At 37.1% G+C, this 27,706-nt stretch overlaps 1 protein-coding gene across 1 annotated transcript in view; it reads left to right on the forward strand.

The window, feature by feature from the left end:
• PDSS2 (decaprenyl diphosphate synthase subunit 2) overlaps window positions 1-27,706 on the forward strand; it is an 80,005-nt gene that overhangs the window by 3,617 nt on the left and 48,682 nt on the right. The window contains exon 2 of the mRNA XM_015816899.1: window positions 13,173-13,244. Within this exon, the coding sequence (XP_015672385.1) occupies window positions 13,173-13,244 (72 nt within the window). The remainder of the gene's footprint in view (window positions 1-13,172; window positions 13,245-27,706) is intronic.

The raw sequence follows: 27,706 nt of genomic DNA on the forward strand, positions 1-27,706 counted from the left end.
AACGAGAAGCAACGGGTGGAAACTGATCAAGGAGAGAAGCAACTTAGAACTAAGGAGAAACTTTCTGACAGTTAGAACAATTAACCAATGGAACCACCTGCCTCCAGAAGCGGTGAATGCTCCAACACTGGAAGTTTTTAAGAAGAGACTGGGCAGCCATTTGTCTGAAATGGTGTAGGGTTCCTGCCTGAGCAGGGGGTTGGACTCGATGACCTCCAAGGTCCCTTCCAACTTTTATTATTATTATTATTATTATTATTATTATTATTATTATTATTATTATTAGCAACATAATTCTTTACCAGCCCAATTTATATATAGGATTACATAGCCACCAGAGAGAATATTTGAGTACATTGTAATACAGTATTTATCTCAAATCCATGTCAAGAAGATGCTCAGATGCCATAACTCATTTGCCCTGAAAATTTGTCTACATTCTGAGCATGATTTAGTTGGATTTCATTTTAATGCACAAATATATTTTGGTTCATGTGGCAATTGTGAATTTATAATATTGACACTATATTAACATTTAATGATCCTAATTTTCTGAGTCTTGCAACACTTTGTTTCAGAACATGGTTTTCTAGAGTCACAACATTTCATTGGGTAACCATACTGATTCAGCCATTAGCTGCACCAGCTTATATTTAACTTGGTATTTAGATATATGAATAGTTAAACTTAGATAATTCTAGAACTTTAAGTTTATTTGAATAACATATGTCATCTAATTTTGCCTTGCATTCCATTCTTATCCTAGAGATTTTTCAGATTTAACAAAGTTGCTTGAGGTTTTGCAGTTCTTTTCTTATTTATTTATTTATTTTATTTATTACATTTATACCCCGCCCTTCTCCTTGTGGACTCAGGGCGGCTTACAGCCAGTTTAAAAAACAAAACAATCAATACAATATACAAAATTTAAAATGTAGTTAAAAAGAAATATTAATATGGGCCTTTCTTCCTTTTTTAAAAGTTAAAAGTTATTTAAAAGTTAAAAGTTATTTAAAAATAACTGGGTATGATAGCTGGGTATGGTTTTTCAGGCAAATAGCTCAAGACTGCTGGCAGATACTAGATTTTTGTAATAAAGTGGTTTTTATATTTTCAACTTTTCCCTAACATTTATAATAAACTTAAATTTTGCTTTTCTTTGTGGTGCCTCCTCAAACTGATACCCTTGGCTAGTTCAGTCTGTTTCCAAAGATCTTATATTTACACAGAGATTTGATAAATTCAATGACTCACATGGGATTTATAGAGCAATAACATACTGGTATCCTTGAGAAAATCTATTAAAATTCCTTTTGTCAAAGTAAGATGACCAAGATGCAATGCCAAGTGAAGAATAGAAGAGGAAGAATGGGAATGTTGAAGGGAACAAAGTCAGCAAAATATTTGCAAAGAATATAGCCATTCCTCAGATAGCAATTTTTTTTTAACAAATATGGTAATAATAAAATTTCCAGCTAACGTGTGCTCTTACAACTAAATTTCTCTTGGAGTGAAAGTAATGCTGGCATAACTATATAAGAGAACTTTATCTGAAAGCGACATCAGGAACCAGCAATCTTTTCTGCATCTCTCTCTGTCTTCAGTTATGTGGTTTGCTTAATGAATATTTCACTTAGTGACCATTTTACTTCTGTTTTAAGGAACAGATTGCAGTTGCCAAATGAGAAGAGGATATATATCAAACACTTTTTCTGAGGATTCCTAAAAAATTAGATAAAACAATTATGAAAAAAAAAATAGAAAAATCTATAATGTGATGGTGGGAAATAAAGGGCAAATCAGAATAGCCAGAACCAAAATTCTAGAAGATTTTAACTCAAAATGAATATTTAGTCTCAGTGTATTGAAGGAAAACTATAGGATTTCAAAACTGTTAATGTTATTTTTGCTTAAGATACCATTTTCTTTAAGTCAATAGGTGTCAAGACTTTCTGTTTACCACTTGTCTTGGAGCCTATTGAAACCCTATTGAAGTCAGGAGTATTCCTTATCAATTCTGCTGTAGGTAGAGAAACCATGTATTCCTTCTACAGTAGCAGTAAATGCTCATGCCCTTGCTTCTTGCCTCCTTTTATTCTGGTATAGAATGAACACTACATTTTGTACTGGAATCAGATTAACACAGTTACAGACATGCAACCAACCTAAGGATATATGCAAGGTATTTGAACCAGTAATATTTCCAAATTATTATATAATATATATCCATACTTAGAATGGCAGAGAGGTTGAGTTCAATCCTAGGCAGCAGCAGATGTTTCTCTGTCAGAGTGTCAAGAGACAATATCTGCTGCGAACTCCAATTAGGCATCAGGAAGGGCATTTGGCTAGTAATTTCATTCAGTTGCCCCAACTCCACCTCAGATAAAGGGATTAAAGAGTCATAAAAAGAAGAAAATACCTCCATACTTAGATAAAATGTTACAAATGGATGGAGAAATCTCATGCTGCTGCTACCTTTTCTTGAGTCCTTCCTTATATTCATATGCCTTTCTTCAAAGCCATATATAAATCTTGACTGGGTATCCTTCTCTACTCAAGTAGACTTTCTGCACGGCCAGGTTTTTAAACCTTGAACTACTGCTTTCTTCTATATGCTGCAGTCCTATTGTAGATTCATAATTTTATTAAAGATTTTTTAAAATATAAAAACTAATTATATAAACTAAAGTTTCTGATTTTCTGTATAGCAGTTATGAGTACAAGTGTAAGTTTACTTATTATTCTAAGGCAGACATGTCAAACTCGCGACGTCATATGACGTCGCGCAATATATCGGGACGGTTTTGCCATTGCCGGCAATGGGGTGGGTGCGGCTTCCGGATGAGGTGTCCAGCCCGCAGGGCGGCAGTTTGACACCCCTGCTCTAAGGTTACAATTTACCTCTTTTCTTTATATAATCTATTTGGTTTAATCATCAAAACCATAAATCATAAGTTTGTTTTTTTCTGTTTCATGAAAAAAAAATCTATAAGGGATTTCCAGTCAACCATAAATGTAGATACTGTATTTCCTCAGATCAAAGAGTCAATACGGCTGTCCCAGCAAGATGCATCATTTTCATCAACCATTTGTCCTTTGCAAGTAATGCCAAATTTTTCCATTTTTGTGCATACAATAATCTCCCTGCAGGTATGTACACAAAGTTCTATGACTTTTTCCAGCTGTTTGTCTGCCAGTCCCAAAAGGAAAACTTCTGGTTTCAATTGTATGTTAATCTTTTAAGATCCTCTGAATCCGTGTATGTACTTGATTGCAGAATTTTCTAGCTTTTTTAGACGTGCACCAAAGATAATTAACAAGACCCTCGTTCATATTTCCAGCATAAATTTGAAGTGCCTTTATACATTCTAGACAATTCCTTTGATGACAAATACCAACGTACATCATCTTATAAAGATTCTTTTTAAGATTATAACATAAATGTACCTTTCAATCCTTTCAATCACATATTTGCCCATTATTCCATATGTGCATTATAACCAAATATTTTAGCCCATTTTATCATATAGCTTTTCAATAAAGGTATATACATTTTAGCAATTACATGTTCACCATTTGTGTACAATTCTGTTTCATGTTCAGAATGTTTAAAATCATAAATCTTTTGTCTATTTTACATCTTTCTAATAATTGCATATAAGAGAACCATTGGTAATTATTGTATATCCTTCTACCACCAGTTCTCATGATTTTATTTTACATACTCTTTGACAAAATTCTGATATCTCGTAATATTTGTGTTTTCTTATTTGCTTTTTCTGCTGAGAAGCATGAGGTTATTTGGGGGAACAACCTGGGTTTGTATCTATTTTATATTCTCAACAGGGCGCATCTAACATAATGGTTTTTAAAATCCATATTAACCTTAATCACAGATATCCACGCTATCCAAATCTCAGGTCATGTCCTTTTACGTTCAAAGTCTTGTTTTTCAGAGTAAAACCAGTCCTATTCTTTCCTTTGCATCTTGTAGCACCTTATATTTAACTCATAGTTTTTTTCCTATACCACATACAATTATTGTCTGAAATGAAAACATCATTCAAGAATTCACAGGAATTCTCCCAAACAATGACAATTATAATTACACCCATCTTAACATATCTTCATTCCATATCTTAACCCAATTATTTTGAAATAACATACGGTTCATATTTGTCATAATGATACCCAAATACTTTATCTTTTCAATATTAGTCCTGTTTTATTTATCAGTTCTGTTTGATTTTCTGTTTTCATATTTTTGTTAATATCTTCATCTTCTGTTTATTAATTTTAAAACCTGCTAATGTACCATTTTTAAATTTTCCCATTAATATTTCAATCCTCTTTAAAGGATCTTCCAGAATCAGCACCGAATCATCTGCAAAAACCGTTAATTCATAAGTTTCTTTTTTAATCTTTACTCCCACGATCTCTCATATTGTCTTTTCCCTTTTCAATATTTCCAGAACTAAAATAAACAATAGAATTGCAATGTCTTTATAAAGCTGCATTGCCTTCAGAAAGCCTTTGGAAAGATAGCAGTGGGAGACTAGGCTGAAGCAGCCATACTGAAAGATGAAGCCAATATGTAAGCAGGGTGGACAAAAGCCAGGAATCTTGTCTAAAAGATCCCTTTGGGAAAGTAGTTAAGAAGAAATCAAGTTGTTAAGGAAACAAAGGAAAAAATATCACCTGAACCAGGCCAAAAAAGTTGGGCTTGAGTACATGGAAAGTCCCCCCCCCCCACAAACTCATCAACAGCTACCAAGCTTGTAAGTTAATAAAGCAAATGTAGCAGTCAGTCCTGTGAATTAAAAAGCAAGGACCTTTGAGATAAATGGGCTCCTGAAGCCTGCTCACTCTTTGAGTCATTTTTGAACCCAGACTTGGTGGCTTCCATCCCTCTAGCTCAGAGGTGGGCAACTATGGCCCTTTTATGACCTGTGGATTTCAACTCCCAGAATTCCTGAGTCAGCTATGGTGGCTCAGGAAGTCTGGGAGTTGTACTTTACAGATCGTAAAGGAGGTGTCCACCTCTGCTCTAGCTAGGCTGTTGAGCAGGACATGGGTAAGTGTGGATGAATGTGTACGTGTAAGAAAGAGGAAATGTACATTAGAACCAGTAAAGTTTTGTTGTTACTTTAAGTTCACTGAGCGTCCGAGTATTCCAAATGTAATGGGGAGAGGCCCGGAACCCTGGAGCTTCGAGGAAGAGGCAGAGAAAGGAAAGAAGGATTCTGTCAGGTTTTGGGCAGGAAGACTTTTGAAGGGAAAATCATGGAAGGGGAAAGGAGATGGGGGAGGCAAGCTGACCCAGATGAATGGCTAAGCAAGTGACCAGAGGGGGCGCCAAGCATAACAGAGGCAAACTGACTGAGGCGAGTGGGCAAGCCAGTGACCAAAGTGGGGTACCAGATGTACCAGCAGATAGCGGAGGCGAGCTGACCCAGATGAGTGGGGAAGCCAGTGACAGAGAGGTGCCAGACACCCAAGTGGACAGTGGAGCTGGGTGAGTGAGCTGGGTGAGTGGAGGTGCCTGGGGGAGAGATCATAGTGGAGTGACATCCAGAATGATGGACCCGGTGAGTGACTGGGTAGCAGGGAAGAGCCTGCGTAGCTGCAGAAAGGGGATAGAGGAATCTGAGCTCGAACAGCCCTTTCAAGGGTGGTGCTTCATAAAGAATCTGTTGTGCCTCACTGTTTGGTTGAAAGTGATTTGAATGTGTCCTTAATTACTGTATTTCCCTGGCTGTTGATCAAAGCTGTGTGCCTCATATGCTCTAACTGCACCTGTCGGAAAATCCAGGTAGAAAGTTAGTGGGGGGCTTACAAGATCTGCTTGCTTCAATAGGCTGAAAGTGTGACTATAAGCCGAACATAGAAGCCTGTGTGACAGCTCAGCTTTATGAAGATAGCATAGCATTTTAAAGGTTCAGGGAGTCACATGTAGGAAATCTTCACTAGGGAAGCTGGAGGAGAAAACAAAGGCAGTGAGCGCTTCTGCTTTGGCTGCAGTGACTAGGCACAAAAGGTGAGAGATTGGTGTGGGGAATTGGGACGAACAAATACTTGCTGGCATTTCATGGGGCTGTAGCTTGGCGCCGTGGTGCGGGGGTGGGCTGGGCAGTCATGTGACAAAGAAGCTGGATATTGGGTAGTATGGTGGTTGCAGGTCTGAAAAAGAGACAGCAGTGAGGCATTTCTGCTTCAGTCATGGCGGGGTTCAAAAGATCATTGGAGGGAACTGGGAGAGAAGGTAGCTGGGCAAATGAATACTTGCCATGGTAGACTGGATTGACTGAGATTTTCTGGGGCGTTGTAAACACCCCCAAAGCTGCATGATTCTGGGGCTGTTTGCCGCCCCAGAAGGCAGAGTGCAGAGCAGTCAAAGAGCAGAGTTGAAGGCACTCCTTATCTCATTGAGGCTTCTAGCTGGAAGGGATCAAAGCCAGAATGGCTTGGATGGGGCTGAAAATTGCTTAACAACTTGTGATTCCTGGTTCTTGACTGCAACTGGGGTGGTATGTGTGTGGGTATGCGCGCCACGATTGCCACTGTAAATCACTGCAGTCACATGACATCTCACTTCACTGAGTTACGACAGCCTTCCCAGTCCCAATTGTGATGTAAATCCACTACTTGTAGCTTCACATCATATCTAGCTAGAACAGGGCTTTTCAACCTTTTCACCCATTGTACCACTTTTAGGATATGGTAATATCCGAGTACCACCAATCACCTAGCAAGGTGTCAAAAACTTGATGACAAAAAAAAGGAAAAAAGTGATAAAGTACAGGTAGTCCTCGACTTACAACAGTTTGCTTAGTGACTGTTCGAAGTTACAATGGCACTGAAAAAAGTGCCACCCAAGGCACAGCCGAGGAAGACACCTGCCTGCCCACCCAGCGGCGCTCTTCTTCCTGTCCGAAGTTTTCATTGTTGTGTGAGCATTTCTGTTGAGGATTGGCAGTGGGGGTGGGGTGGGGGGGTGTTTGGTTTTTATTCCCCCCGTCGGATGGGTGGTTGCAGCAGGTTTTGGTCACTTCACATGACACTGGGACACTGTGACCGTCATAAATATGAATCAGTTGCCAAGCATCTGAATGTAAATCACAGGACCCTAGAGATGCCGCAACATTCCAGCTGATCGGTGCTTCTTCTGGGCTCAGCAGAAGCACCAGGATCAGCGCTGAGCTCCAGCTGGAGCCTGGTGCTGATCCTGGCGCTTCTGCTGAGCCCTGACAACCCTGCAGCTCCAGCCATCTCTCGCTCAGACTTGTGCAGTGCTGCCACCGGCTCAGCTCATTCCCCTCCCCCGCTACCACTTTTCTAGAATGGTCGTGTACCACCTGCCAGGTGCCAATGTACCACAGGTGGTACCCGTACCACTGGTTGAAAAGCCCTGAGCTAGAACATCAAATAGTTTGAGTTTGTAGATGGTAGATGAGCAGAGTGCGATTGTGAACAGTTTAGTTTCGTGTTCACATGAAAATTTTTCTTTTATGATTTTCTTTAGGAGAATGAAGCCTGCAAGGGAAGAGTAGAGAAAAAGAAGCGGTGCTGCAATTTTGAGGGCCCTTGCATTGTTCATGTAACTGTGATCCTGATTTGGTATTAAGTCTGAAAGGGACCAATTTATCAGTTCTCATTTCATTAAGTGTTCCATTCAGGTTTTTATAGGTCTCCTGACATAGATTCATTCTTTTGTCTTAAAACACTTTATTGTGAAAATGTGGGTGTCAGAAGAAATTTAAGAAAAGATAGCTAATTAACAAAAGATACCTAAGAAACAAAATATTGAGAGAATAAAAATTTAATCACATTTGACTACAACAGTAAGTTCTGTGGGTAGTATACCTGGATTATTAAATAATTCAAATATACAGTACTAGAGTACTAAAGTTTTTATTGACATGCTGGCAAAGAAACACAGGCATTCTTTTTGCCATCTGTTTATAATGCTATATAAAGAAAATGATGCTGGTTGCTGTGGAAACGAACATTTCCAAAATCACAAGTTGCTTAAATGTCTCACCTTTTGAAATCTTGAGCTCTCTCAGGGATGAACACATCTATGGGAAATGTATCAGAATTTTCAAGTTACTTTTCCACAAATTATTAACTGTAAAGGGTTCAATATCTACACTGTGTGAAAAATGTAATCTTTCTTCACAGTTAATAAATTGCTTGATATTGTGGAAACAATACTTTAGTTACTGAAACTGTCATCTGCTTTTGTACACAATAATATATGGATGATGGGATTATGCAACAGACTAAAAGTATAATGTAGGTTTTACAAACTGGAATTTTTGTATAGGTGCTTTTTTTGTACACGTTTACTTTTTTTTTTTTGTCTTTGAGCTTCTTCAGTAAGCATCATGTATGCTTGTGCTCCTGATTGCTTCATATTATAATCTGACTCAAATAAGAGGTGAAAATGGTTGAAAATGTTTAAATTTTGGAAACTACCAGATGTAACTCAGCTATAGTAGAGTCTCACAGCTCAGTATTTCTTAGTGAGATATCTTAAGTGACAGATATATTAACTGAGCGATTTCTAAGCCACCACTTAAAATTTCTGAAAGACACAACTGCTTTAACAGTGCAAAAAAGAGATGCTTTTTATATGTGCTAATAGAAATTGTAGACCACTCTTTCAAATGCTTTGCACAGCTCTGATACCTACTAGAGAGCTGTCCAGAAATCCAAGTTCAGAAGGTAACTGTAGGAAACATGTTCACATAGCTGCATCGTTTACTAGGCTTATGCAGCTTCCCTCCACAGTTAATGTACAATCATTGTGAAAATATGTTTTGGATAAGAGGTTCCTGACAGTTCCTGTGTGTGCATTTATATCTGGTACAAATAATCTCAACCCAACCATTGTTTCTCAGTCTTTCCTTTCCCTTTAATTCATTTGCTTTTCCTTCATATATTTGTTTTGCAACTTCTAGTTTATTCTTTCTACATAACCAATTTATATCTGTGTATTTCTTTCATACTGTTCACTCCCTGTTGTTTTCAGTCCACAGTCATTCAGCATCCATTAATTCTTGATCCTTTCTTCTCATGTTTTTTAATACACTTAAGTACTTAGTTCCCATGTTCAATTTATTTTTGTGTTTCTACTGACTCTTGACTCTGTACTACCCTCTTTGTTAGTTATGAGACAATCTATACAGAGCTATTTTCACATTTTTCAATATTTATTCTTTGTAAGAGACTATGTACTTACTGAGTATTATTCTACTAGCATTTGTGTGTCTTAAAATTTCTTAATTTTTAATGAACATTCCACTAAGGCATAGAAATGCATTTATACCCTCTATATTTTTAGGCATTATGTAGCATGTAATTTGCAATTATTCACTTTTCCTTGTCACATGCAACACAAATTTAATGTATTCTGTAAATGCTGCCATTAAAGTTACGTTGTATTTTTTAAACGTGGATGTGAATTGTTAATCACGTTTCAATTTCTTCCTTGAATTCTTCTAAAAAAATTTAAAAGTATGTGTTTAGTCTTTACACTGTACACTGATTTGTCTACTGATCTGTAGATATGATCGCTAAAATGTAATTGTTGAATGGCCTTTATAAAAATTACCCTCCAAATCCTAAATGTTTGCCCCTCTTTTTGCCAAAAATGTTTCAATGAGTAGAAACCACTGGAATTATAAGCTTATGTCTTATCTCTGCTGAGAAGAGAAATAGCTGAACATTGGAAGTTGAAGTACTGTATGCAGAGCTTTCATAAGAATGCTTATGTTTGGTTGATTTATTCTCTTAAACAGATGGACAGTAGTAGGAGGTGTAATTCTTTTAGCATAAAAAATATTATCCAGTGTTACTGCATGTGTGGGTGGTGCGAGTCTTTGTATCAGCACACTTCAGTAGTGTGCTTGTTTCTATGCTAGGCTTTCCCTCTTCCTAGCAAGTCAAGAACTTAAAAGAGTTCTGCATTTACATAGCAATTTGTTAATTTTAAAAAGTTATTTTTGTCACAAGAATAGCATTGAGAATAATTGTGGTTTTCCTCCTGTTTTTTAATTGCTCTGTAAACCTGGATTTGCAGTGGATAGTTGTGCAGGTTTAATTCAATTTAGCCTGAAGGCATAGTGTTTAATAATAATAAGATGGATAAACTAGAATAAGCTAGCTACATTATATATTGTGAGTTTATATTTACACTTGTGGTAATATTTTGCCCAAGGTTTTAGGAAGGAATCTGATTCTGATGTTAAGTTGTGCGTGTGTGCCCAGTTCCATTTGTGCTACTTCCAGCTGCTTTTTCCCCTAGAGGAACCTGTCTTCTGCTACATACCCATCAAGAATAATTGCACCATCTTGAAGACTTTTATGTACCTGTGACATGGGTTGAATATCTCTAGGGACATGGATTCAGGTAGAATGTGAATATGACCCCTGAAGCCATTTCAAGTGATTGCCGTAGCTTCTGATTACTAAAGGAGGATTACCGTAGGGTTTATTTGTTTCAAATCTCTTGCAATTAACTTTAGCGAAGACTGAGTCCGTGTCTTTAATAAAAGTCTGTTTATAACTTTGGAGGGCTAGAAAAGAAGTTTAATTCTTACCTCAGATTTGGAAAGGAAGCATAAATAATCATAGGGAACACTAGATGGTTTAGATCACATGCGTGGATATTATATCAATTTGTGCCTATGTTCTTGCTTAGTAGTGTCCACTATTTCTCTGCATGGAGTTGCTATGAATTAGCTATTTTCTCACAAAAATGAAATATTTCAGAGATTGGTGCTTCACTATCTCTATATTCTATTTTTATGTATTTTCTGTCATATGGTAATTGACTTCATTTACATTTTCATTCAATCTCAGTGAAGATGGATGTGTAGACAGAACTTTTCTTCTAACTTTAGAATTTTGAGCACCTAGTATGAATACTGATTTCATTTAAATCAGTTACAACTTGCAAAATACCTTCAGGGTTAACTGCTTAACTGTACTGTCTCTAATGCCATAGTATATTAATTGTATTTGCATTTTTACACCCTTCTGTATATGCTATATAAAATGAACCTTTTGAATATAATGCCTCTAATACACAAACTGTTGCTTTAGTAGTTTTGTAACAGTGAGAAATACTAAATACCGATACAATGAGTCAAAGATCAAATATATATCAAGAAGTTCTAATAAACTGAGTCAAATGGGGGAAATATGGGGGAACCACATTTTATTCAGTTTTCTTTTTTCTGTTTAAAGACAACAAAGTCTGCTGCATTTGGCTAGTTTAACATGGTTATTTCAAAAATTAAAAGATTTCCAAAGTTTATATAATGTTCTTGGCAATAATTAAAATAATTTGTCATTGCTTTTTGAATTTTTGTTTAATTTTTCAATCTAGCTCACAGCCCTGAGACTTCCTGTTAGTCTCCATGACTGATCCTGGTTAGCTTTTTTGGAACCAACCAGTTAGCTAGGTTATGCTACTTTTATTGTACTATTGCGGCATTGTAATGAACACTAACATTATCTGTAGCTCTCAGAAAGAAATCGGTTTTGCATAGCTAAATAACTAATCAAGGAGAGAAGCAACCTAGAACTAAGGAGAAACTTCCTGACAGTTAGAACAATTAACCAGTGGAACAACCTGCCTCCAGAAGCGGTGAATGCTCCAACACTGGAAGTTTTTAAGAAGAGACTGGACAGCCATCTGTCCGAAATGGTGTAGGGTTTCCTGCCTAAGCAGGGGTTTGACTTGATGACTTCCAAGGTCCCTTCCAACTTTATTATTATTATTATTATTATTATTATTATTATTATTATTATTATTATTATCATCATCATCATCATCATCATCATCATCATCATCATCATCATCATCATCATCATCATCATCTCCTTTAGAATTCAACCCCAAATGCTTAGTGCTCTCTGAATATATACTTAGGTGTAGTTCCAATAAAATCCTGAGATCCAGCCTTGGGTCATTTTGACTTTCTACAAAGGCCTCTGGTGTACATGGAGGGACAAGAAGCATTCTTGGAAGTAACAGTTCAGCTTGAGGCTGGCACTTAGCTTTGGCACACTAATTTTCAATTTAGTTTTTTTTAATTGAAAGAAACTTTAATTTAATTTCGTATTGAACAAAGACAACCGTGTAACAACCGGTTCAAAATTTCGAGACTTAAGGTCTTACGAGTTGATGTTACCGGTTATCAGTTTCATTAACCCTTAAGATCCTCATCATCACGACCGTTCGATCTCGAGAGTCTTGCCCTTTGTAACTCTTTCACCGGACTTAGTAGTAAATTTCATAGAAATGTACTACGAAAAATGACCATCATTCAGCATGTTCAAAATAATCTGCTCAGTATTCAAATGGTTATTCAAATTCAGGTAGTCCTCCACTTACAGTGACAATGGAGCCCAACATTTCCATTGCTAAGCAAGACAGTTGTTAAGTGACTTATGCCATTTTACAACATTTTTGCCACAGTTATTAAGTGAATCTTATGACTGTTAAGTGAATTTAACGTTCTCTATTACCTTTGCTTGTAATGAGCCAGCTGAGAAGGTTTCAAATGATGATCACATGACCCCGGGACGGTGCAGCTGTCATAAATACATGCTAGTTATCAAGCACCCGAATTTTGATCACGTGACCAAGGGGATTTTGCAACAGTTGTAAGTGTGAAAAATGGTCATAAGTCACTTTTTTCCAGTGCTGTTGAACAGTCACTAATGGAATGGTTGTAAATCTGGGATTACCTTTAAGTGCCTTGCCATCTTTTCCCCCCAATATCATTTACTGCAAAAGTAAGCAGTTTGCAGCTTACTGGCCCCAGAGCCTTGCAACCCCCAGAGTTCCCTGGAATTGGTGGGGCTGAAAATAACTGTGCTGTTGTAACTTTGAATGGGCACTAAATGAATGGATGTAAGTTGAGGACTACCTGTATAATTCATTGAAGCCCCCATTTGGGAATATTATATGAACAATCATTATGAACTACAAGATACTTCGATTGTGTAAACTGTTTTTCATTTAAATCCTCTTAAGATGTCTGATAAATCTGAATAAAATAAAATAAAAAATAAAAAAAAGAGAAAAGATCTCCGAAACACAGACTGTGGTCCTTGTTAAACGTCTACTCTCCGGATCACCAAAATGAACACAGATTCCGACGACCGGGGTTGAAGTCAACAGAAGAGTCCATTCAGAATGACATTGTCAGTGGGATATATTCCAGGCAAGTATTTGGATAATCCAAAGGAACATATAAATTGTCATCTTTCCGTCAATGTATATTTACTTTAGATGGAAGGATGGATCAATTGATGGATGGATGGATGGATTGATCGATAAATTGATAGAGTGGTGAATAAGAATCAGCAGTGTTCTATTTTAAACATTTCTATAGCATGGAAAAATTATTTTCAGTGTTTATCTAAATTATATATTGTTTGTGCTTTATATTGCACTCTTAAAAAGCATATTTAGTTGCAATGAGAAATATCTTCACAGAATTATTCCTGAGGTTGCAGGAAATATTTTTTAAAATGTGTTATTAACCTTATCTTGTTTCATCCCAACAACCTTGTGAAATAGATTGGACTAATAAGTTCCTCGGACTAACCATTGTGGTACCCTTGCCATATCTTAATTACCTATGCAACTACCGTAGGCAATTACTTAATGTGTCTATTTGGCTATATGTGGCAAGCTATGAAAACTTTCTTTAAAAGTCAGTGATGATACGTGGAAACTAAATGCGTTCCTCATATACCCTTAAACCAGGCAAGGCTATTATATTTCATGTTTACCATGAAGCTATTTTTTAACATTCTGAGTAGCCTGAAAATTGTTTTATTGTAAATGCTGAAAAGCAAGAAAAAGCTTAGCTGTTAAAAATTCCTATCATTCTTTTGAAATGGAAGTTAAATTCAAGCAACAATAGATTTTGCTTTTCATTTTTATTACTTCTCTCATAAAAGAGGGGAGAGGTACGTCAGGAAAAGGTCTGAACTTCCCTATAATTTGAAGAAAATCGTGTAAATGTTTGCTTGTCTAAAATTTGCTACATTTTTATCACATTACTTTTGTTCTAAATATTTAATTCATGAACATTCCAGGAGAAATGTTGGGTGGATTATTGGCCAGTTGTTGGATGTTTGAAGTTGACTACCTTTTCAAAATCCATGAACTGTCTCTAATACCCTTTATTGCTATTTACCAAAGTAATGAGTGTGAAATCTCATGTGGTTGTTTCAGTGATTAGTAAGCTAGGGGTCATCATTCGGGGCAATCACACATTGCTTTCCCTGATTTTCGTTAATGAAAGCAGCAATAGGATGATGCTGTCTAAATAAAAAAGATCATGGGGAATGGACAGAGACTCTTTCACTTGACTAATTTTTCTATTTAAAATGTATTGCCCATTGCCTTTCTTTTAGAACAAAAATAAAGTTGTAGAAAGGTATTAGCTTTATTTTATTTATTCTTTTGCTTTACTTAAGCGTTCATGATATTTTCAGTTTAAAAGTAAGCTGAAATCTTAGACTATTGCTATCCAAAAGATCTTCATTAGTCTAGATCAGGGGTCCCAAACCCCCAGTCTGTGGACCAGTACCGGGCCGCGGCATGCCAGCAACTAGTCCGCACAAACAAGCAAAACCCCATCCGCAGAATGCAGGCAGCACACAAAACCACGCACCTTCCGGTCCGTGGAAAAATCTCTCTCCACGGAACCGGTCCCTGGTGCCCAAAAGGTTGGGGACCTCTGACCTAGATGATCTGACTTGATATTTCATGCTTGAATCTCGTATACCTCAGTATGGAAGGAAAAGTGAGTAGTGTTCCTTATTGTGAGTACAGATAGTCCTCGGCTTACAACAGTTCATTTAGTGACCGTTCAAAGTTACAGTGGCACTGAAAAAAGTGACTTATGACCATTTTCCACAGTTACAACTTTTGCAGCATCCCCATGTAATCATGTGATCAAAATTCAGACACGTGGCAACTGGTTCATACTTATGACCATTGCAGTGTCCCAGGGTCATGTGATCACTTTTTGCAATCTTCTGACAAGCAAAGACAATGGGCAAGTCAGATTCACTTAACAACCAGGTTATTAACTTATCAACTGCAGTGATTCACTTAACAACTGTGGCCAGATATGTGTTAAAATGGGACAAAACTCATTTAACAAATTCTCACTTAACAACATAAATTTTGGGCTCAATTGGGTTGTAAGTCAAGGATTACCTGTACCCCATTTCTAACTCTATCTAGTAAAGGCTCTTTCAGTCTGAAATTAATTTCAGAAATAAGTATCTATAATGGCTTCATGAAGTCTTCTTAACCACTGTCCTTATCCGTGCATATTTCTTATGGAGCATTTAATGTATAAATAATACATGCACCTTATTAATTTTAATACATACAAAATTCTGCAACAGCCAAATAACATTTTACATGGTTCAATTTAATAATTTTATGAAACTGGGCCAAAGTAGTACATTAACATTTAACTACGAACTTCTGAATTAATAGTATCTCTTCTAGTAAAATTCTAATTCCTTCGTCCTTGTTCATATCATAGTTCTAACGTTGAAGAGTAATTTCTGTATTTTTATCAGTCGGTATTGCAAAACTGTCTTTCTTCTCATTATTAGATGCTACAATTTTAGGAACACTAAAATAGTCAACTGAGATTCAACGGTTTGGTAGAGGGGTAGGAATAAGTGGTTAAAATCCCATGGTTAGGTAACTTTAAAATTAAAGCCAAAGCAATTTCCATTCTGAGTTTATACAAGTAGTCCTCGATTTATGACCACAACTGAGTTCAAAATTTCTGTTGCTAAGCAAGACAGTTAATTGAATTTTGTTCCATTTACAACCTTTCTTACCACAGTAGTGGCCAAAATTGTGGAAACCTTTTGGGAAAAGTGTATTTTTGAGGTTTAATGGCTAATAACATCACTTTTTTTGGAGTAGTACCATAAATTTTTATATCAATGGAAAGATAATTTAATCAAGAATGTAATGCAACAAAGTTTGTTCAATTATCTGTATTGTATTCTATGAAAAGTTATAGCCAAATAACCAGAAAAAGGAAGCACAACTTGCTTAGGTTGATATCAGGTAGCTTTCCTTCATCTGATTGTAGCCAATGAGCGTGAGTGTTTAGAGAGCCAATCAGGTGTCATCTTGTTTTGGCAATGAGCCAATCAGATCACAGTAGGATTCAGTTATTGATGTCATGTATTGAAACTGAGAGGAGGACATTTGTCAGTGTGTTATGTGATCGCTATCAAGTTGGTTGGGGGGGGGTTTCTCTTTCATTTAGTGAGCTTGTAAAACGTAACAAAATTAAAGTAATGGTGCAAAGAATTGACTGGTCGCCCAGAAAGCGATGTAAAATAGTATTATTAAGTGAACAAGGCTACAGTTATAAAGAAACTAGAAGAAAAATTGGTGAAAACTTAACCAAAGGTGGCATTTCTACTGTATGCTTTTCCCAAAAGGTTTCCACAATTTTGGCCATTATTGTAAAAGTTGTTAAGTGAATCTCTGCAGTTTTTAAGTTAGTAACACAGTTGTTAAATGAATCTGGCTTCCCCAATGACTTTGTTTGTCAGAAGGTTGCAAAAGGTGATCACATGACCCTGTGACACTGCAACCGTCATAAATACAAGACAGGGATGCTGCAGCGCCGTCAGTATGAAAAAGAGTCATAAGTCACTTTTTTTCAGTGCCGTTGTAACTTCAAATGGTCACTAAACCAGGGTTGTAAGTCAAGAACTACCTGTATGCACTGTGTGGCAAATTTACAAAAACTTACTTGATTTGGTGCAGTGTTTGGTAAATTTGTAGACTTTTATCTTTATAATTTAAAAGATTTAACTAAGAACCAGGGTTGTATGAAAGAGATGTAACTTTCAGCTGTACATACAAAACTTGAAAAATGTAGAGATAATTTTTTAAAAACTTAAATATCCTGCTGCATATACTCTTTTATTTTTACTTTGTTTTCTGAAATGTCATGAGCTATTATTACTCATTTTCCTCAGAAATTAAATTTGAGACTCCCCAGAAATGCTCTGTAGCTAGGATTCAACTTGGATGAAGAGCGGTATTTCTATCACCAGCTTTGAATAGAATTTCATATAATTTTTGGTTATGTATTTCAAGCCTAAGTGTAGTGCCATAATAGCTGTTAGTTGACATTCGTTCAATTTGTATGTTAGGAATTCATATTTTTGGCTCATTTAATAGTTCTGGGGTTTGGAAAATGAGGGCTCCATGCAGTTTGTAAAAGCATGCATGATTTTCAGTAGAACTGAAGTAATTATGAAGATACTGCTGCAGTTCTGAAGAACAAGATTTTAGAGAAAGTTGAATTGTAAGACTCAGCTGCATATATTAGAGTAATATATCATGTTTCTAGGGTTGTTAATTGTTCTTTGACTTCTAGATTTGTTAATGAAAGGCTATAACAGTGGATTCCAACCTCTGCTCCTGTATATTAGGACTCCGTTCACACACACACACTGTTTTGTGCAGTTTTGTTGGCCTAATCTATCTTCTCAGCAATGTTGCCTTTTAATTAAGATATATCTTGTCAGTGACAAGTATCTTGAGACACAATTACTAAGTGCAGAAATGTTTAAACTGTTCAGCAGTTTTTGGCACTAACCATTCCTCACAAAATAGATTAATTGAAAGACCTAAGTGAAAATGTTATTTGTACAGTGCATACCTTCTAGAAAATTATTGAGGTAAGATTGGAACAATTTTAGAACAATTTTTTTCTTGCTGCAATAGGTCAGGGTCTATTCTTTCCAGAATTGCAAAACTGATCAAGATTGACTCCCTTTGGCAAGAACAGTTATTGTGATCTTGATCAGGGACTCATGTAAATGTCATTTTTTTTAGATAAAGATCAGGTTACACTGCAGATCACAGTATTGCAGAATTACACAGAGATTAAAAAAATTCTCAAACTGTTGCTCACCATGGTAAGTATATACTGTACATGTAAGTGTAGGCTCATATGGACACTGCAACAAGAATACCATACTGAAATAAATTAGGTAAGTATGAGGTTATTTTATTTATGAAAGTTGCCCAATTCCAGAAGATTCTGGATCAAATACTACAATAAAAGCAATAAAAACCAATACAACAAAAGAAATGAATCAAAAGAAAAAAAAACAAAGAGCAGTGCACCTTTTGGAAGGAAACTGTCAACTAACATATAACATTCTAAAATCGCAAAGGTCTGTGGATAAAGCCAGATTTTTTAAAAGATTTTAATGGTGGGGGGCATACAGATAGTCCTCGCTTCTTGACCAATCATTCAGTGACCGTTTGAAGTTACAATGATGCTGAAAAAAGGAGACTTGCAAAGTTGTGGTCTTCACAGCACCCCCATGATCATGTATGTGATCATGATTTGGGTGTTTGGCAACTGGCTTGCACTTAACAATACTTGCAGCTGACTGCAGTCATGTATTGCCATTTGCCAGTTTCCCTGCCAGCTTCCCACAAGCAAAATCAATGGGGAAGCTGATAGGGAAGGTTGTAAGCCATTTTGGTAAGTCACTCACACCCTCCCACACCTGGCAGCTGCCACCTTTGCCCCTACCACACTCGCACTGCGCTTTACATTCTGGCTTGCTTGCAACCCATCTGGGACTCGCTTAGTGACCCACAATCCTCGCTTAACAGTGGCAATGGGGAATATCAGAATTGCCATCACTAAGTGATGTGGTCATGAGATGTGCTTTGTAACCACCTTGTTTATTGATGGAAATTCTGGCTCCAGTTTCCATGTTTAACTGAGAACTACCTGTTGGTGTCTCCAGGGTACATTGTTCCAAAGGGTAGATACCATGATAGAAAAGGCCTCCTTCCTAGGTTCTGTCATTGTAGGGAGCCATATCATGCACACTGTATCTGATTGTTCATGGTGGACAGAAATTATCAGAGATAAGCAGTCCCTCAGATATAACCGGGCCCTATGCCATGAAAGCTTTATAGCTGAGAACCATCCCCTTGAATTGCACTTGAAAGCTAACTGGCAAGCAGTGCCATTTAGAGTAGTGGCCAAAATTGTGGAAACCTTTTGGGAAAAGTGTACAGTAGAAATGCCACCTTTGGTTAAGTTTCCACCAATTTTTCTTCTAATTTCTTTATAACTGTAGCCGTTCACTTAATAATACTATTTTACATTGCTTTCTGAGCGACCAGTCAACTCTTTGCACCATTACTTTAATTTTGTTACGTTTTACAAGCTCACTAAATGAAAGAACAAAAAAAAACCAACCAACTTGATAGCGATCACATAACACACTGACAAATGTCCTCCTCTCAGCTTCAATACATGACATCAATAACTGAATCCTACTGTGATCTGATTGGCTCATTGCCAAAACAAGATGACACCTGATTGACTCTCTAAACACTCATGCTCATTGGCTACAATCAGATGAAGGAAAGCTACCTGATATCAACCTAAGCAAGTTGTGCTTCCTTTTTCTGGTTATTTGGCTATAACTTTTCATAGAATACAATACAGATAATTGAACAAACTATGTTGCGTTACATTTTTTATTAAATTATCTTTCCATTGATATATAATTTTATGGTACTACTCCAAAAAAAAGTGGTGTTATTAGCCATCAAACCTCAAAAATACACTTTCCCCAAAAGGTTTCCACAATTTTGGCCACTACTGTACAGTTCAGTAGCGTTAGACCAGGGGTAGTCAACCTTGGCTCTTTTATGACTCGTGGACCTCAACTCCCAGAATTCCTGAGCCAGCTGAGTTGAAGTCCATGAGTCATAAAAGAGCCAAGGTTGACTACCCCTGCGTTAGACTGTGCCACCACGTTCTGGATTAGCTGCAGTTTCTGTAGAGTGCACTGCAGTGGTCCATTAATGGGGTGACTAGGGCATGGCTGTTTGGAGGGCACACTAGATGGATCATGGCAAAGATCCTCCTGGATACCTCTGTCACCTGCTCTTTGAATTGGAGGTTCAAGAAAACCCTCAACTTGTATAACAGTCATGAATGGGGAAGTGCTACACTCTCTGAGGCTAATGCCTGGACGAGCCCCTGCAGTTTTCTTGACAAGGTTTTTCCAAAGTGGTTTTCCCTTCCTAGGACGTGGGCATGACCCATTGAGTAGGCGTGGCTGCGGTGGTAACGGCAGACTGGGTGGGACTAAAAAGTTCAATCAACCAATTCCAACTTTGAGAGATCTTTTTTTTTCGTGAGAAGTTGAAATTGATTGATTGAACCTTTTTTTTTTTTTTGCACACGGCGGCGAAGGCCTAAAGCGAAAAGGTTTTATAAAACCCAGCTGAAAGCCTAGGACTGGGGCGATGGTGTGCGTGCCCACAGAGAGGGCTCTGCGTGCCACAGGTTTGCCACCATGGCGCTAGACCAAAAGGGCTCTTGATAGAAGATAGTTGCTTTTGAATATTGCAAGATGCATCTGATTAATATGACCTTGTTCTGAAGGCAGCAGCAGTTTCGTGGCTCAGAAAGAGTTTTTATCCTTCCCTGCTGCTGATTAGAATGGTGCAGAGTTGATGGGGGAATGAGCTCGAAGGCTATTTACTGGCTCCCTTAACTATTTACTATCAAAGCATTTATATTATAAGATCCATCTGCTTCAGGGCTACATTTTCCAAAGAGCACAGAAAACTATCTTTTGGTAAGGTAAAAACCCCATACCTAAGGGCCTAGAAGACAACAAACGCTAAATGTTGTGAAGAAAATGTGGGGCAATCTTGATATTTTTGTAGTTCATAATTTATGGCATACTTTCAGGATTTGCCCTTTAATGAATGCTTGTTCTCAAAGCTATAACCACCAAAGTGTTTTTTCACTGATAAAACACTCCTGTTGGTGCTCAGAACTGGCGAGGATCCATCATGTCTGTCTGAGATATTAAAATTTACAGGTTTAAGAGAAAATTTACATTGTGGATAGGCTTAAACGCTTGAAAAATAATCATCTGAGCTAAGTGGTTTTCTTTTTTCTTTAACACCAAACTTGTTACCAGTTAATTGTAAAATTCGTAAACATAACGATGTAAATAGAGAAGCATTACCTCACTTTCTAGAGATATTTGTTAACTTTATTTTCTCCAACAAACTGTGAACAATCTTTCACTGGTCACATTAACCCGTTAAGTGAGTCCTTTGTACCCAAAAAATTTTCAAATGGGACATCGTACCTCAACACATGTACACGCACATTTAAGAAAGAAATGTGTTAATAACTAGACCATGATCATTTGTGATTAAGTATTTTCTCCCTCTGACCAGTTGTTTCATAGTTTGGAAATCAAGCAGTATTGGCCGAACTTGTGCTAGCATATTCCAGTAATACATTTTTTCCCTCATGTGAATAAGAGACATTTTTATTACACTGTTTTTATTATGTGTTTGACTCATGGATGCTTAGCTGTTTCAATTTGCTTGATTTGAAGAATGAAACAAATATTTTGAAACAACTGCCACTTAAATCCAGAAATGTATTTCTGCTCATGCATTGTTAGAACTAAATCCACTGGTATTATCCCTTTTCAGTTACATTGATGTAGTTATGTATTTTAAAAAGCTGTGTGGAAATATTTCGTGGAAACACTTGGACAGATGAGCATCTGTTCACAGGCTTGGTAGTGTCTGTACATAATTGGCAATGCATATTAATGGGAATCTGTTTACTTTCATTCAGTTTGTCTGAGGCAGTCGTTGCATATAAACTTAACTGAGTTGCTTAAAATTGAGCCTAAAGCAGAATGCCCTCCCTCCAAAGAAAAGATATAAACAAGTATCACACACAAAAATAATAAACGACCTGATTTCCAAATACTAACAAATGTAGTTGCTAGTTGTCTAATTCTTTTTTTTTCATTATGATGAGTTCACCATACACAAGCTCTGATGGCTGCTCATGTGATGAAGGCATTCACTTTTGTTTGTGTCAGCTTTGTTAAATTTGTTGAACTTGCTCTTTGGAAAAGTTGGTCCCTGATTATCAAAGGAGTCCCTGACTTTTGCGGTCAGTGGGCACATTTGACATGCTGGTAGCTTATCCCAGGTAGTCAAAGAAAATAGCTGCCATGGAAAGGGGGGGGGCTTGTCCATTCAGAAAATGGTTGCTACAGTGAGTGTGCCCATTGCAGAACTCTCATTTATCAGAATGCAGACCTGCACAATTTCTTCTAAAAAGGCCTTGCCTGGAACTCACTATCAACTCTTTTTTTTTTCTGTGCAGGTTGTCCCATTTGCAACAAAGTCTTCAGCCACTCACAAGTTTTACTTTCTAACTATGCCTATTGGCCTCAGTATAATCCAAGAATATTTTTGAAAATAAAGATGAGGAACATTTTTTGCTTGGGGCATGCTAGCATACTTTCTGACTTTTGCTTAAAATAAAAAAATAAAATAAAAGTTAGGTGTCTTCTGGCACTGAGTTGCAGATTCCCAGATTGACCTTTTGCAGTTTGCAAACTGTAGCAGTTTGCAGAATGACAAACTGTTGCAGCAGCTGTTCATATTTCTGGTAAAACATCCCTTGATGTTTTACTACTATTTTCAACATTAGGACTACCATGTCTGGACTGCAAAAATCTAAACAATCACTAGATGGAAGCAAAGAGTTGATTTTCCTGCTATTTTCTGCTATTTAGGCAATCATAGAGGATATTGCAGTTTAGATATGATAACTCTCCTCACAATTATTAGTATTATTATTTGATAATGTTGATATTTTTGAATTATTTTATCATACTGTATGGTATGTTGTGCTATATGCCATTTATAATTAGATTGAAGCAGCAGAAAAGCATTCATAATAAAATAAATAAAAACCGAGAGCCTTTTAAAACTCCAGCTGTGGAAATACATGAGACTGATATAATAAGTTGTTCTTTAAAGATAATATTCTACTGAAAGCTTTTTTGGATACAAAGGAAGCTCTTGATTCCTTAAATATGAGCATTTTCTTTCCTTTCAAGTATTTCATTATCAAAGCTGATCCAAGAAACACAGTATAACACTGCAACACATATGTCGCACTGACTTTTTTGGTAGTTAGCAATTTTCATGAATTACACATTATGGATGAAAGAAATTTCAAGATAGATAAAAAAGGAAATATTAATAACCATACTATACATAGTATCTATATGTATGGTGGCTTGAATGAAAGTTGCAATTTTATTCAGCTGAAATTGCCCACCCCCAGAGTAGTGGACAATTTCAGCAAAATTAAGTATTATATTATTTGAAAGATTAAGGACAGTCTCTGAAAGAATATGCTGTAAACATTAATTCATCTTCATGATGGCAGAGGTTTCCTTATTCCTTACTGTGTCTTGATTCTTTGTTTAGTAGTAAAAGATAATCATATCCCTTTTGCTACCTATAATAGTGAAACACCCACATAAAAGCAGGAGTGCTAAATTCAGTAGTTCTTGAAGTAAATTCTTTCATAGAAAAATATGCTTCCATCCAGAACAGGTGTACGCTATGCAATCATCTCCTTCCACACCCAAAGAGTAGATAAGATAGGATACTGTCTTATCTGCATTAAATTTCTCTGTTTAGTTTTGTGTGAATGTATTCAAACAATAATACTTAGCAAAAAAAAAGGAAACATGACTTTTTTGAGGTTTTGCTAGTTTAAAATACATTTATTTAGAACAATCTGACTCATTTTTAAGGTAACAGAAACAATATGTGGTCAGTATATTCCTATTGTTGTACTTAAAACTCAGTTGACTAATTCTTTCAAATGTGCTAGAGAGCTTTGATCCACTATTGCTATATCATAAAAAGACAGGATAATTTTATTCCTGACTGTAATGGTTTTAACCTTGTGTACTAATTTGAATTTGCTTGTGAAAGTAGAATCTTAAATGAGATACAAATGAAGAAAAAATTGCTAATGGTGGCAGTCTATGTCTAATGAGTACTGTGTAATAAACCATAACCTCTTGAACAATGCTGTAGAAATCTGTATGATTATTTTGGATGGATAGTCCTTGTATACGGCTCATTACCATCTGGCATAATATGTATTGATATAGTCTATAATTGTGAACTATTTGACATGCTGTTTTTAACAAATGTGGCTTGCCTGGTTAGGATTTGTATATAGGGAAATGTAACAATCAGACGGTCAGGCTTGCCACACACCATGAGAAGTAGAGTGAAGGTCTACATAAGGTTCCAGTCCATTATCCACGTATGCAGATAAAGGCCATCTATACAACTAAGAACCACCTATAGGGATCCACCTGCACAGATCTCTTTCTCCTCTTTCTCCTAGAACAGATGGTCTGTCAGTTCTGAAAGTTGAGGATTGTATTTTGGGAGTGTATGCTTGGAATAAATCTAGCCCGAACAGGTGATACTGATAGTATTTAGAGGCATCTTTGCCAACCATCTGTGCTGCATTACCTTGGCCATGCTGGATTAGGGCTTCCCCCTCTTTTCTTGTAGCCATCTGTTTGCAAGTGGCTGACTTGATGCTAGAATCATGTTTTCTCCATCAGACATGCATCTTCTCATGTCTATCATTATTCCATGCCCACAAATTTAACATTTATTTCATTTTCAATATGTTATTTTCCAGAAGGGTGTATATCTGTCAGTGCAGCAGACATCATTAAGACAGCAAGTCTGCCCATCCTTTGTAGCATTTTCTGAACCAGATGTGGACGTTTGCAGGCAGAAAGAAGGAATCCGATAATCTTTTGAGGAAATCCCCTCAGTAGAATTTCTGGTTAACTAGTCCAGCGTTTCTATTACTAACTTTATTTGTTAAGTTACACTATCTCATAGCAGGCGGACATTAAATATAGTAAAAAATATCTAGCAGTTTCCTTTACGGTATTAATTATAAAAGCCCCTGATCTTGATGTAAATGGCCAAGGTCAGCTGTTTGCACTTTGAAAAGTTTATTAAGTAACTAATTGCACCTGAATATGGATGGCAAGGAATCTTCAATAAGCATGTCATAGAAAGCGAAAGACAGAAATCCTCCATGTAATCCAGTGGTTCTCAACCTGTGGGTCAGGACCCCATTTGGGGTCGATCGACCATTTCATGGGGGTCGCCAAGCAAGGCTGTCTGCCATTTTTTTTGTCTGCCATTTTTTTTGTCCACCATTTTTTCCCCCTTTTCCGGCGGGTGCCTTACCTCCCTTGGGCTGGGCCAGCTGGTGGTCGGCCTGCTCCGTCTCTGCCGCTTGCCAGCTACGCCTCGGCCGGAGCATGTGCGGTGCTCCCGGGCAGGGATAGTCCTCGACTTACGACCGGTTTAGTCCTCGACTTACGACCGGTTGGGGTCGCGGCATTAAAAAGGTTGAGAACCACTGATGTAATCAGTAGTGAGACTGCACTTGGATTACTATGTATGCTTTTGGTCATTATAATTTTTTATTTATGTAGCGTATGGCATACAATGCCAAGGAAATCTAGACATGCTAGACACAATGCAGTCCTGACAGCCTAGAGTGCTAGTCGATTGCTTGCATGCTTATCCTTGATGCCCTGCAGGGAGGGACGAACTAGATTTACACCAATTAGCTATCAGCGCCCGGGTTGCTGGCTCACCTCCCCTTGTGTTGCGATGTTCCACACCCAGCTGGGTCCAACACTCGCTTCCGCTCTCTGCACACACGAACACAGCTAGGTCATAACAATGATTAAGTGGAAATAAATTTTAATAAGTATGAATTATTTTCATGTAATTTGCGATGACATCTGGCTTGAACTTGAAAACTTTTTAATAAACAAAGGAAACTTAAACGTTTTGCCAAAATGAGTTTTTGATCTCCTATTTACAATGATATATTACTTCTACTAAGAGCTACATTATTTGATTATGTATAGGTAGTCCTTCGGTTACAACCACGACTGGGACCAGAATTCCCAATGCTAAGCAAAGTGGTTGTTAAGTGAGTTACGCTTGACTTTGAGAGGTCCTTGGTGCTCTCATTTCAACCCTGATCTACAAATATTCTCCTTCATTGACACTTGACTTTACAACTTCTTTGCCAGGGTTATTAAAGAAATCACTGCACTATTTAAGTGAATCACATGGTTATTAAGCAAACCTGGCTTCCCCCATTGACTGGAACAGTCGCAAATGGCAATCATATGACCCCAGGATGCTGCAACTGTCATAAATATATGCTGGTTGCGAAGATCCCAAATTTTGACCATGTGATCCTGGGTGATGAGCATAAAAGCATAACTCAAGGAATACTTTAACCCAGGCATGTCAAACTCACGACGTCACATGACGTCGCGCGACATATCGTGACTTTTTCCCCATTGCCAGCAATGGGGTGGGTGCGGTTTTGGAGTGACTCATCCGGCCGTGGGCTGGCAGTTTGACATGCCTGTTTTAACCTTTTAAATAACAAATCACAAATATTTTCTTTCTACCAGTATCTAGTATTTAGATTCACAGTAACCATCTATCAAATGAGCTGAAAAATCCTTGCCTATTCATAATAATACCACTTTACAATGTCTGTGCCACACCTGGAATATTGCATCCAGTTTTGGTTGCTGTGATATAAAAAAAGATGTTGAGACTTTAGAGTGCAGAGAAGAGCAACATAGATGATTAGGGGACTGGAGGCTAAAACATATAAAGAATGGTTGCAGGAATTAAGTATGTCTAGTCTAGTGAAAAGAAGGACTAGGGGTGACATAATAGCAGTGTTCCAATATTTGAGGGGCTGCCACAAGGAAGAGGGCGCTCAACCTATTCTCCAAAGCACCTGAAGGCAGGATAAGAAGCAATGGATGGAAACTAAGAAACTTTCTGGCAGTTAGAACAATTAATCAGTGAAAGGAGTGCTTCCAGAGTTGTGGATGCTCAGATACTGGAGGTTTTTAAGAAGAGATTGGACAACCATTTGTCTGAAATAGTATATTTCTGAGGAGAGGAACAACATGATAGTTGATCCAAGCCTGATGCAGTCTATGGAAATACTAAGTAATTCTTCTTTTTAAAGAAAACCCACTTGAAAATGTAACTAATAAAAATATCCAGAATGAATTAGTACATGTGTGAAATGTTTTGTTTCCTGTCTTCTCACTTGGAATAATCGGAGCTCAATGTTCCAGGAGTTGCTTGCTCATTACTGGAAGGCTATCATCCATCAAATAGTTTTTTTATATCTCGGATGGCCCCCAAATAGGTCCATTGAAAGGGGAAATGAAATATTCTGGGAGAAGAAGACATGCTTCAGAAAGCAAGTTATCTTTTTCATATACCTAAAATCCAGCACATACTTATTTTAATAATAAATACATATAACCAACATTGTGGCTCTTCCACTTTCTGTAGTGTTTACATTGCTTTTAAATACTGTACTTTGAATATATATAGAATGCACAACATGCTGTGGTTGCATGTATAATTCTGCTTGTATGTGTGAAGAGTTGGTGTATGTGTGTGTGTGTGTGTGTATTCAATAAAATAAAAGTTTAGTTGTATGAATAGGATTTACTTTCTAAAAACATATAGGCATCCTATATTTGAGAACATTATAAAAGTATAAAATTGATTCAACTTACTTTTAATGTATTGTTTCATTCATATTGCTACATTACAGTGGTTATGCATTTTGTTATACTCTAGTGAGGTTTCTAGAATGCATGCTGA

Source organism: Protobothrops mucrosquamatus, unplaced genomic scaffold (assembly GCF_001527695.2).
Source record: "Protobothrops mucrosquamatus isolate PMUCROS unplaced genomic scaffold, P.Mucros_1.0 scaffold518, whole genome shotgun sequence".
In the NCBI taxonomy this organism is placed as follows: domain Eukaryota; kingdom Metazoa; phylum Chordata; class Lepidosauria; order Squamata; family Viperidae; genus Protobothrops; species Protobothrops mucrosquamatus.